Consider the following 12,172-nt stretch of genomic DNA (forward strand, 5'->3'; position numbering starts at 1 on the left):
GCTCCAAAAGTTACTAAGCATCAAAAATTTCATTATAATTGGAAAACCAACTGTTTGAAAAATTCGAATACATTTTATATTGGGAAATCTAAACAATTAACAAGATAATGAAAAAGCACTTATATATATGTTGATTAATAAATAGATACTGATATACAAACACAGCATAACTTACCCTCCTTAATGAAGATTCAGCATTAACTGCATTTTCTGGGTGAACCCACTTAGAAGAAGGTAGACCAAGTCCTGAGTACGCATGTGTTCCATTTGGATATTGCCAAATAATTGGATAAAGTCCAAGCTGATTATATGAAGCAGAAGGATGGGCTTGTCCAAGAAGATGAGGTGACTGGTGCTGTAACAACTGTTGCTGTTGCTGGTGTGCTAGTGCTAAGTGGCTCAAGCTGTTGGCATGAGCAGTCTCTAGTCGTGGGTGGCCACCAAGTAAGGAGGCAGTAGGCACTCCAGGTAACACAGTAGGAAGTAAATGAGGGTGATGAACAGAATGGTGTGGACCACTAGTCAGAGGGTGAGTGTTAATGGTAGGTAATGGAGTTTGACTGGATGATCCGGCCAGTAAGTGGGGTGCAGGACTTAAGGCAGGGTGATGGGTACCTGGATTTAAACAGGTTCTATGGGATGAAGAATGAAGAGGAAAAGGATGCTGGTTTAAGAAAGGTGAAATGTGATTACCTCCTGTTTCTGACCCAATAAGCGCAGGATCTCTGTAAACTGTGAAATGCTCATTTTTATCAATGATAAGAGGGCTCTTTGTAGTTTCCAATGTAGTGCCTCGAATAGGAACTGGATGAAAACTGCATCTTGATAACTCATGTTCTATCTTACTTGCCAGTCTTCTTTCAACAGCAGCTTGGCTGTTCACATAAGTGGCTTTAGTCTTTACAGAATCAGGAGAATGGGTAATTTTAGGTTTAATAGCTTCAGGTGATGGATTAGATTTTGTCTTGTGAGCATCTACTGAAGTATTAAGTTTAGATTTTATAGTCTCTGGGGGCGGACTTCGCTTATGCAGCTTATCTTCCATGACAGAAACTGTGTTTAGAGAAGACATGTAAGAGACATATTGATTTTTCTCTTTTTCCATATTCAGGTGATCATTTCCTGAACAAGCATTCCTAACATTTGATTGGGTTAAATCTACTTTGACTACATCACTGACCCAGCTCTGGTCAGAATCTCGTTTTGCTGTTTCTAAGTATTTTGTATTTGCAATTGAATGTTTTGAATCACTAACACTAGAATCCATTTTCTGAAGCGTCTGAATGCCAAATGTGCTTGAGTTTTCCTGAGCTACCTTTTCCAAATTAGTGTCATTCGTAATATCAATAACACATTTTGGTGTGGGTGGTCTGGATATGAACTTCTCCTTTGGTAACAATTCCACTGTATGTGTTTTTTCCATATTGCATTCCTGAAGAAGTAAATCATTGGGATTATGATCAGAAAGTGTGGCCTGTTCTGATGAGTGGATAATCATTTTTCCTTGAAGCTGAGAGTCAACAGACTTCTGCTTTTCTGCTTCTTCGTGTTTTTTTTCTTCCTGTATTTGATCCCAGGGAGGCTGGCTATCTATTGGTGTCTCTTCTCCTGCCTTCTCATTATTCTGGGATTTTCCTTCTTCTCCATTTATCTTTGAAGTGTTTTTATTTTTCAACTCAGTCTCTGGCTTCTGCTCTGAGGAATTATTTATTATTCTCTTATTTGAATTTTCTGAGTCACTACTCTCAGAAAAGTCTGAAACATTGTCAGTTCGTAGTCTTTTCATATTTAGTTTCTTTTCATCCTCTTCAGGTTTCCTTCTTTTATTCATCAACTGTTTGTTTTTACCTTTAGGATTTTCTGTAAGATTTTAAAAAAAGAAGAGTTTTATTTTTCACATCAATATTAAATAAGTATATTTTAAATGCATTTTTGTTTTATTTGTTCTCATTCCCCTATAAAGAAGTGGGTCTTACCTCCTCGTGCTATATAATCATATTTTTCCTCCTTCATCTTCTCTTCATCTGGTATACTGCTATCTGAGCCCTTCCTCTTATTTGGACGGATATTTCTTTGTTGCTGTTGCTGGTGTGTATTCTGTTTTGGTACAGCAGCTTGAGAGTTCATTGCTGGTCTGGGACTATTTGCTCGGGCACGTGTATAATGACTCTAAAAGAAACCAATATAACAGTTATTGTTTACTACTTGATCCTATGCAATCTCGGAAAATATTTTAAAATAATCCATCACTAACAATATACATACGTGAACAACGTTGCTATTTTGACTGGCACGAGACCTTCGCCGTGATGTAATGCCAATATTTTCACCTTTTAATAAAGAGTGAACAACATCATCTAGAAAGGTCATTTGAACCATAGAAGGATCGACATTCTGTGGTTCTAGTACCTAATCCATGACACAAAACAAGAACAAAAATTAAATCCAATCAGCTAGCCAATGAGATATTAGGTACAATTTCCTTACTGAGTAGAAATGTTCAGAAATCACTTTGGGATCTCTAATTTATAAGATACTCTCAGACTTACAATAAAGCAATTTTAATTATTAAAGATAAAATTACCTTTTTAACCTTCTGAAACCTACTGTTTCATTTGCCAACCAAAAATTAGAAAGCAAATATATCTACCGCAAGCACACCTTGAAAAGCAAGGATAAGAATTAAAAGTATAATGCCAAGTCATAAAATGCATTTTAAAAATAGGAAGTAATCTTCAAAAAGCAGCTATAAAATAAAACTAAGAAGATAGAGCTTCGGAAGAAGAAAAGGACCAAAATTGTGTAAATAAATAATAATGATAATTTTAAGAAGCAAGCTAAAGAAAGAACTATTTTAAAATCTAAAGGCAACTTTGCACTTCACTTAGAGGTCAAAGTTTGCCACCTTTTTAGGAAAAAAAGTTAAACACAATTAAACAATATAATTTATTTAGCATTTTGACTAAAATTTTAACCAAAGCATTTGAATTGTTTATATAAAGGGGCTCTTATTTATTCAGATACCCTCCACAATTCACTCAGGTAGGAAGGTATAAACATCTATTTTTTTCAGGTAAATAAACTACACCTTTAAAAGATTTAAAAATCGGGGCCAGCTCGGTGGCGCAGTGGTTAGGTTCGCACGTTCTGCTTCTCGGTGGCCTGGGGTTCGCCGGTTCGGATCCCAGGTGTGGACATGGCACTGCTTGGCATGCCATGCTGTGGTAGGCGTCCCACATATAAAGTAGAGGAAGATGGGCACGGATGTTAGCTCAGGGCCAGGCTTCCTCAGCAAAAAGAGGAGGACTGGCAGTAGTTAGCTCAGGGCTAATCTTCCTCAAAAAAAAAAAAAAAAAAAAAAAGAGAAAAAAAAAGATTTAAAAACCAGGATTTTTCAGACTGGTATTTAAAACTCCACATGAAATATGTATCCCTAATATACTATACTTACCATAAAAATTAAGGGAGCATACCAACTCTCAAATTTGATGTGAAAAGAACTACAGTGTATGTTAAAGTTTTCATCAGTGAAAAGAAACCATTTGGGAAATACTTTTATTACTGGAGAGACAAAAAAGCTGAATCTTTAAGAAAGAAAATTTTAGCTTACCTAAGGATAAAAAAGAAGACTAATTAATTAAAACAGTTTGATGCCTTTACTTAAGGGACTAATTTTATCAGTATTGAAATAAATTTGGCATCGCTATCTCTCTGTGACCTGAAGTGACCTCTATCTAATATCAGATACACTTAAACTTATTAGGATTATTTGACTACCAAAAAACCTAGAGATGAAAATTATTTAGTGTCAAATTACTGATCCATTTTTAGGGGGCATAGAATAGGTAAATTTTAAATATCTCTTTTCAAAAATATTAGTTGGACTATTTACCTGATCATTCATAACGATCATGGTGCGAGTGAAGAGATCATGATGAGTAATTATGCCAGTAAACCACTGGGTGGCAGAGTCTTGTCTATATACCTTCACTCTGTATCCATTTAAGGAATAAGGACCTTAAAAAAAAAAACACAAGAAATAGGGATATCTTAGATGGATACATTTTCATTTAAGAGCTACCTTTTAGGAGAAACATGAGCTATGTGATAGACGAGTTATATCACACTCAAATATTAGTTTTCAAAAAAATGTATTCTAAGACAAGTGAATATATGTTAGAGCCAGATCATTCTGAAGTTATCACTAAACACTCTAGTGGACACACATACTTCCTCACTCAATGGAAACAGAAGCACTTTAAGTCAGAAAAAAATGTTTCTAGGATCAAATCAAGTTAACAAGGGAACAGTACAAAATGTAGTTATAGTGATCTAGGAAGCAGTAAGGTTAACAAAGCTACCTAACAAGGTTGAGGTATATGACTACATCACTGAAAATGGAAAGGTAATTTGAAACTTGATGCCTGAGTCTTCTGGTTGCCAAAGCTTTACAATAAGCAACTATAAATTCTGATTCCTCTGTGACAGTTAGGAAAAGCTGCCAAAAGTCTTAAAACAGTAGAGATTGCTAAGTGAATTTATAAATATGGCAACAAAATGCTTTTTTTATAAAGAAATATGGTGTATTTTTGGATTAAACTCACTTTTTAAAAGGATCTATATGTAGGTATCCTTCAGAAAAGAGGAAAGGATTAAACAACAAAAAATATATATTAGTATACATTAAAATATGCCTATTAAAACAAAAGTCACTCCACAGAAGAGGATAACGGAGATAAAAATTTCTTCAATTCACAGATACTAAAATGATATCAAATATTTGAAAGTTTAACAAGAACTGTGAGGGGGAGAAAACTTGTGCGCCTTAATGATAGTATTATACATAAACAATTTACAAAGTGCTTTTAAAATTTTCAAGTGGTTATTTAATCTCTAATTCTTAGGTATTTCTTCGGTATTGTTTTTCTTTTATAAAAACTAAGAGAGTGAGGTTAAAATAAATTTTAACCGATAGGTTAAATAAATTTTTAAGTGAAAGAACTAGGACTGAATTTATTTTTCTGATTCCTAGGTTGATGCTTTCTTCTACAGTTAAAAGACATTTAACATACCAACTAATGGTTTAATATTTATTTGTCAGTTTAAAAAAAACCTATGCCAATATCAGCCTAAAATATAAGTCAATTAACACATCTGTAGAAAATATTCCATATGACCTGTATATTAAATACATTTTTAGCCATAATCAATTATACAAACTCTAGTCTTTTCTAATTATGGAAGAATAAAACTCCAAATTATTTTTTCTGAATGTAATATAGAAAAAGCTTACAAAATAATTCCAAATATGACCAATTTTCAATTCCTATTAGCACACCATCTTAACTGCCTTGTTCCCATTCGGAGTTGGCTTCATGTAATTCTGCTGAGGATGGACAGGGACTATACTACCTTAATCTTGTCACCTCCAAGAATATGATGAGGAAACAAAAAGTTAGTAAAAACAACTAGCCTGGTTTTTTCAATAAATAAATTGCAAGGAAAGGAAGAAAAAAAGAGATAGATAGGACATATCAACAAATTTGTGGATATTTTTCAGATTCCCTGATTTTAAAAAAACAAATAAATAAAACTATAAAATCAATCAGTCCTGTTAAAAATCATTTAAGGCATTTATGAAACAAATGGAAATTTAAACCTGAGTATCCAGTATTGATATTAAGGAACTATTAATTTTTTGGATGTAATAATGGTATGGTGGCTTCGTTTAAAAGTGGATAGAATGTGGTGATGTTTGAAATTTGATGAAAGCAAATTAGAGCAGTGGATGGGGCATGATCTGCCAAAGTTTTATAGTTGTTGGGGCTGGGAGATAGGCACATGGAAGTTCACTGAAATATTCTGTTTCTGTGTATGTATGTTTCAAATTTTCCATATTAAAAGTCTAAAAAATATTTAACCTAAATAAATACCCATACAAAGCAAAAACAGCCACAACTTTGAAATTATGTCTATTAATGCTTAAATTAAATGGCATGGAAGTTGAGGGCTAAGATAAATATGGGAATTTAACATTTCTTTTTAAAAACATTCAACAAAATATCAGTACTTTATGACATAATGACCCAGTTTCAATTCAACTTCACAAAGAGCTTATACTTGAAATACACGATTTTACTTATAGGAAAAGAAATCACTAAGAATTATAACACCTCACTGGTTTGAAAGTCATGTGCTGTAGACAAACTTGTAACTTACTAAAAAAAGGAAACAGAACTAAGACTTGCATTGTGGTCATTGCTGAGGAAAGCAACTGAAATAGGCCACTTTTATCAGATACCAACAGCATTCTTCAAAGGAAATCAATTGTGGCTTTGGGCAACCCTCTACTGCAAACAACACTTCCTTCTCCAGGAAGGACACACCTAAAGTATTCTGTAATATAGAAATTTTCCTATCAACAAAACACCTGTGTGGTTATAAATTTCATGCCAGGCATTTAGCTCAAATTAGTTAATAAACTGGTGAAGTTATTATTATGACTTTGCTATTATTTTCCCTGGACTGTATATAACTCAAAATATTAGACTGAGTCTTCTATTTATGTTGCACATAACTGAACAACAAAAACCAAATGTGAGAAACTGCCCAGTTTAAAACAAAACAAAACAAAGGAATTAATGCATAACTTCAAAATATTTACCTTGCATAAAAATCTCCTGAACCTTTTGTTCCTTTACCCAGACTTTCACTTCTTCCTGAAGTTGTGGGTTGTCCCTGAGAACTGGGTTTAGGCTGTCTATGTCGTCCTAGAATTATAGATTAAAAGAAAGGTGCATGTTACACTCTCCTAACATTAATGTTACCGACTTTCCCTCTTATATGTTGTAAGGACTGAAGGAAATTCCTTGATCTAAATATATGCAAAAACACAAATTCGTAAGTTATATTTCATTAGCAATTACATAACAGCAGAGCATAAGAAATTAATCCATGGTAAGATTTGATTCCTGACAACAATATCCCAAAGACAAAATTTAAGACTTACTAATGTGTTTTCTAACTTTAAGTATGGCCTTATACAGTCACCTTTTTAAGGACTTCACTATAGAACTAAGAAACAAACCAAACAGCATCAGGTCATCCAAGGTTGGCAGCAAAAGAATCAAATTTGAATATTTTAGTGACAACAAATAAGCACAGAGACGAGTCACTCTCTCCCCATCGAGTTTTAAACTACAAAAGATATTACCCACTGTGTCTTGATTTAAATGCCATCAAATTCAGTTCTACTCAAACTCTTCTGACCAGTAACTTCACTGCTAAGAGTTTTATTTTTTCCAGCCAGTGTCAAAGCATCCAGGCAATTAAAATTACATTACTGATGGTATTATCCTCATAACAGGGTGGATCTAGCCACAGAAACAACCAGTTCTCTCTCCTTGGAGATGTGAATCACACAGTCACATGGTTTCCCACAATCTGTTGGTCCCCCGCTGGACTCTTTGACATTCTGTTCTCTCTCTCTCTCTCTCAAAGCACCTCTGCTGCTCCTGCATTTGAGATCTGCGGCAGGAGCCCTAGAGTAGAGCTGGGAAGAACAACAAAGCAGCACTGTCAATAGGTGGCCCCTTTAAAAGTGGACTGGCAGATCATGGAAACCAGTGAAGAGAAAGGAGCTAAAGGAAGGGAATTATATCTGGTAAATAAAAATAATTTGGCATTTTGGGAAAGCCAAAAAATGGCTGAAGAGTACAAAGAAGGACCCCTCCCCTAATCAAGCAGGTCATACTTCACTCTTCTGCTCTGAAGTTTATCCAAGTAAAGCTTTTCCATCTCATCTCATCACTGCTTTACAGGACTAATCTGTATTTTTGGAGTAATATTGTGGTAAATACTCTGATTACTTCATTTATACCTTGCACCACCAGGCAGAAGTAAAGGCCTTTAAAGTTATCAACTATGTTCCTTGGAAAATATACAGAAATGGTACTTTACAGCAGAAGGAAATACTAAAGTAGAAAAAGTGTCATACAAAAAGTAGGTATAATTGTCATTTTGGGGAAAAAAAAAGGTCTATGACATGTCTTCCTTTTTGTAAAGAAACTTTCTGGCTGCCCCTTTTCTCCAAACCCCTTTAATAACACACTGCATATTTGTTTAACCTCGCCATTTTAGAAATAGAAGATACCATGGAAAATTCAGACCCTGTTGATGCATACCAGGTGCCAATCTAGTCTATAACAGATGAAACACAGGAAACTCCTATTTCCCAAGGAAAATCAAAATCATTACCATCTCCAGACAGCTCTGATAGCTATCAAGTTCTTTAAAAATCTTTCTCACTTTAACTTCCATAGATAGATCCAAGCGTAACTCGTTGGAGACAAACACAAGTCTAATCTCTTTCCCACTTGACAGTCCTTCAAACATTGGAATTCTGGTTTTATGTTTCTGCAGCCCTGAGTCTTCTCTAGTCTAGACACCCCCCTGTATTACAATTGCTCTTCTCACTCTTATTCTAGACATTTAACTAGCACGAAGAAGATGGATACTTGTATAGAAAACTACTCAATGACATGGATGTCACTGCTAACTTATATTAAATTTACTATGGTCTTCTGTTCCCAAACCTTTATCTACTTGAGGGAAAGGGGTGTAAGCTGGTATTAAAGCAGCATTGCCAATACTTTGCAGACTGGTACAGGTATGGTCTATAAAACCAGTTCCCTATATTGAAATTGTACAACTTAAAACTATTGGGATATAAAATTTGCTCAACATTTATTTATATTTTATTCAGTCAACAAGTTAAGATAATGGGCTATATTCCAAGATCATTAGACAACATACAAATATATTTTCAACAATGATCCATTCAGTTTTTAGCGGAAAAAACATACCATTCAAAACTGTTAATTTGAGTCTCTTTACTGAAATGAACTTACATAAATTCAAACTTCGATGTATCAATTTCCTCATCTATTAAACAGAGTTACTATCTGCCTCTTTTCATCTTAATAAGTACGCTTTTACAATAAGATTTTTAAAAAGTTACTGAAATTAGTTTTCTTAAAGCATCCAATTCTGAATTATCCATGGTAGTGGATGACATGAATTACTAAACTAGTTAAAACCCATGAAAATTATCCCAACACACTATCTGGTTATGACAGTCATATTGTTGCTGAAGTCTTCCTCCCCTACGTAGGCTGCTTTGTAAGTTACAGGTATTTCTGTTAACTTGTAGTCATCATTCCCATTTTAAAGAGGCTCACAAAAGGATAAATGATCAAATCTTGTAAGAGTTGCTAGCAGGTAGCCAAATGAAGTTCTTTTTCCTATTTACTGACGTAAACAATTTTCCTTTTTTTACATGTTATATTCAGAGAGGTTCATGGTTATAGTCAGAATGTGACAGAGAGACCTACTATTTGAATCTAGTTCTGTGACTCTAGAGCTCAGGTTCTGTTCATCTACTCTCTTTCTCTTTTGAAGTAGTACAATGAAAAGGAATGAATAATAGACACTGTTACTGCCTTTCAAAATCTGACACATTTCTTTACATTATATATGAGGTTAAAGGTAACATTATTTTGTGAAGTCAGAATGGGTCAACAGCAAAAATTGAACATTAGGTAGAAGTTATTTTTCTGTAACCTTTTTAGTTACGTGAAATTCCATATGCAGCGATAGTCTAACACTCACAAAGACGGGAGACTTAGAATATTAAACTCATGCAATCTTATAATCAGAAAGCAATAAAAGAGAAGATAATCACTTTGACAATGCGACTTAGTTATTACCTACAAATTTCCAAATGCTGTATTTCTAGGTAAACACTGCCCCGAATTACTACTTGAGATGATCAAAATACAGATTTTTTTCATGTGCACAGAAAAATAAGATGTAATTTTAAAAAAGCATTTCTCAAAGATAAAAAGTTAAAATCACGTTGGAATCTGTACTTTGACAGTAAGACTACTGTACGAACCTTATTTTTCAGGGATTCTCTACTTCTATCCAAGTTTGAAGGAAAAAATAACAACAGCATAAAAAATAAGATCACAGCACTAAAATATTCAGATATGCCTGAGTAGGTTTAATAATAGCAATATTATAAGTGTTCAAAATATTGTTACACACTTTCTAAGATAATAAGGGAGCAATTTGCTTTACCCTAACAAAGTGCTGCTTACCAATCCAACAAATATTTTCTTTATGTCACACATACTCTCAATTTAACTACTGTTAGAAGGGCCAGCAGAGGTATGAATTAGGTAATAATATACCACTTGCTAGTTTCTACCTAGGTGACTTGAGCTGATTGGCTTAATAATTCTAAGAGATTTCCTCTAAAGTTCTAACTGATGTCTAGAATAGCACTTTCATTTTAGGATACAAGAAATATCATAAAACAAGAGCAGTTTCTCTCCCTTCAGACAATTTTGATAGAGAATGACCTAACGCTTGCTCTCAAACTGATACTGATATGTAGCTTAGAAATGGAATGATTTTTCCCTCGCGATAAAATCCCTGACCTTTGTGGTGACATCTTAAATCCCATTATATTACATAAATTCCTCCATAAAAATCATACTTGATTGTATTTTATTTAAGAGTTATAAAAATAACTATCTGTATCTTGAATGTCAGGTTAGGTGATGGAACATGCTTTGCCACACCATTCTGCCGTACTCATAATATAAATTCATGCTTCAGCAAAACTATAAATGACTGCTTGTCCTTAGATCCCTGGGGTTGCTAGCCAACAGTTAAAAACATGAATGTTAAGTTCACATAGGTCAAGAGTGACACCAATTGCTATCAAACCAATTCTTGCATAACTTACAAAATAACCCACTTTGTTAATAACGATTTACTGGGACAGGAAACTTACTAAATTTGAGAGCTACTACAGAGGTCTTATAAACCATCTACAGTTTATTAAATGCAGATACCAGAGAGGTTCTGAAATTTTTCATGATTTATAGAGCTGACAAACTTTTCTTATAAAGGGCCAGAGAACAAATAAGTTAGGCTTTGAGGGCCATACCATCTTTGTTGTCAACTACTCAACTCTGCTACTGTAGCACCTAAAGCAGCCCAAGAATACCATAAATAATACATAAATGAATGAGCATGGCTATGTTCCAATAAACTTTATTACTGGTATTATGAAATTTCAATTTCACAGAATGTTCAGGTGTCATGACATTATTCTTCTTTTGAGGTTTTTTCAACTGTTAAAAACCGTAAAAGGCCTGCCTTATAAAAAGCAGGAGGCAGGTTGAATTTGGCCTGTGGCATAGTTTGCCCACCCATAATTTAAAACAAGAACAAATAAACTACTGGTACAAAGCAAGATTAAAAACTTCTCTTCAATGTAGTGCAATGTAATTTGATGGTGAATTGACTGCAAACTCTAATTCCATAAATGGCTGCATTATAGATATATTACTGAATATAGGAAAATGAATCAATTACCAAATTCTTTTCATTAATAAAGAACATATTTTAAGATAAATAATTTTTTAAGGCTTTCACAAGTAAATGAGTTTCCCTGATACATTCTTGTACCATATTTAGCTTTCCAAATATAATAATGTACTTGATTTTAGTCTGGAAAAATTGTCGACTTTGAAGGATAAGATTTATTACTTTAGGTCAATGAAATTTGTACTCATTATACACAGAAGTTGGTACCATTCACTTCTCTGGACTCCAAAGCAGGGTAAAATAGGTGCATGCATTGAAAAAGGAGAAATTTTCTAAAGATAGTGTTCCAACATTAATCCTATGTTTCATATATCTGCTTTATTAAGAATGCCGGAGATTAACTTCTAAACTCTACATACACAACCCTTTTCATGACAAACATATTTAAAAATTTTACATAATTAACAGCAATAAATAAGTTCTGTGTAAATATATTTCATAATTTCTGGTTGATATGGGTTAATTCAGAAGCCTAGAATCCAGTCTATGATTTAAACCAAAGTAATAGAATTTCTTTCATTCATTCATTCAATGATTCATTCATTTATTTATGTTTTTGCTGAGGAAGATTCACCTGAGCTAACATCTGTGCCAATCTTCCTCTATTTTGCATGTGGGTCACCACCACACGCATCATGGCTGCCGCTGAGTGGTGCAGGTCTGTGCCCAGGAACCAAACCCAGACCACTGAAGCAGAGTGCACTGAACTTAA

The 12,172-nt window shown here is 34.0% G+C and overlaps 1 protein-coding gene across 14 annotated transcripts in view; it reads right to left on the bottom strand.

Moving 5' to 3' along the window:
- Positions 1–12,172, bottom strand: part of JMJD1C (jumonji domain containing 1C) — a 346,762-nt gene that overhangs the window by 39,037 nt on the left and 295,553 nt on the right. For 9 of the 14 annotated variants that reach the window (XR_011422710.1, XM_023643798.2, XM_070225674.1 and 6 more), the window contains 5 exons: positions 6,665–6,770; positions 3,893–4,017; positions 2,266–2,409; positions 1,977–2,169; positions 176–1,860 (listed from right to left, as the gene is read on the bottom strand). Coding sequence is in view for 13 of the 14 variants with exons in the window: in XM_023643798.2 (XP_023499566.2) it covers positions 176–1,860; positions 1,977–2,169; positions 2,266–2,409; positions 3,893–4,017; positions 6,665–6,770 (2,253 nt within the window). In the remaining variant the exon portion in view is untranslated. Of the gene's footprint in view, positions 1–175; positions 1,861–1,976; positions 2,170–2,265; positions 2,410–3,088; positions 3,333–3,892; positions 4,018–6,664; positions 6,771–12,172 lie in introns of those variants that run through there. The other 5 variants (XM_070225715.1, XM_070225721.1, XM_023643833.2 and 2 more) reach the window with 2 other exon arrangements.

This window comes from Equus caballus, chromosome 1 (assembly GCF_041296265.1).
Source record: "Equus caballus isolate H_3958 breed thoroughbred chromosome 1, TB-T2T, whole genome shotgun sequence".
NCBI classification, from domain to species: Eukaryota; Metazoa; Chordata; class Mammalia; order Perissodactyla; family Equidae; genus Equus; species Equus caballus.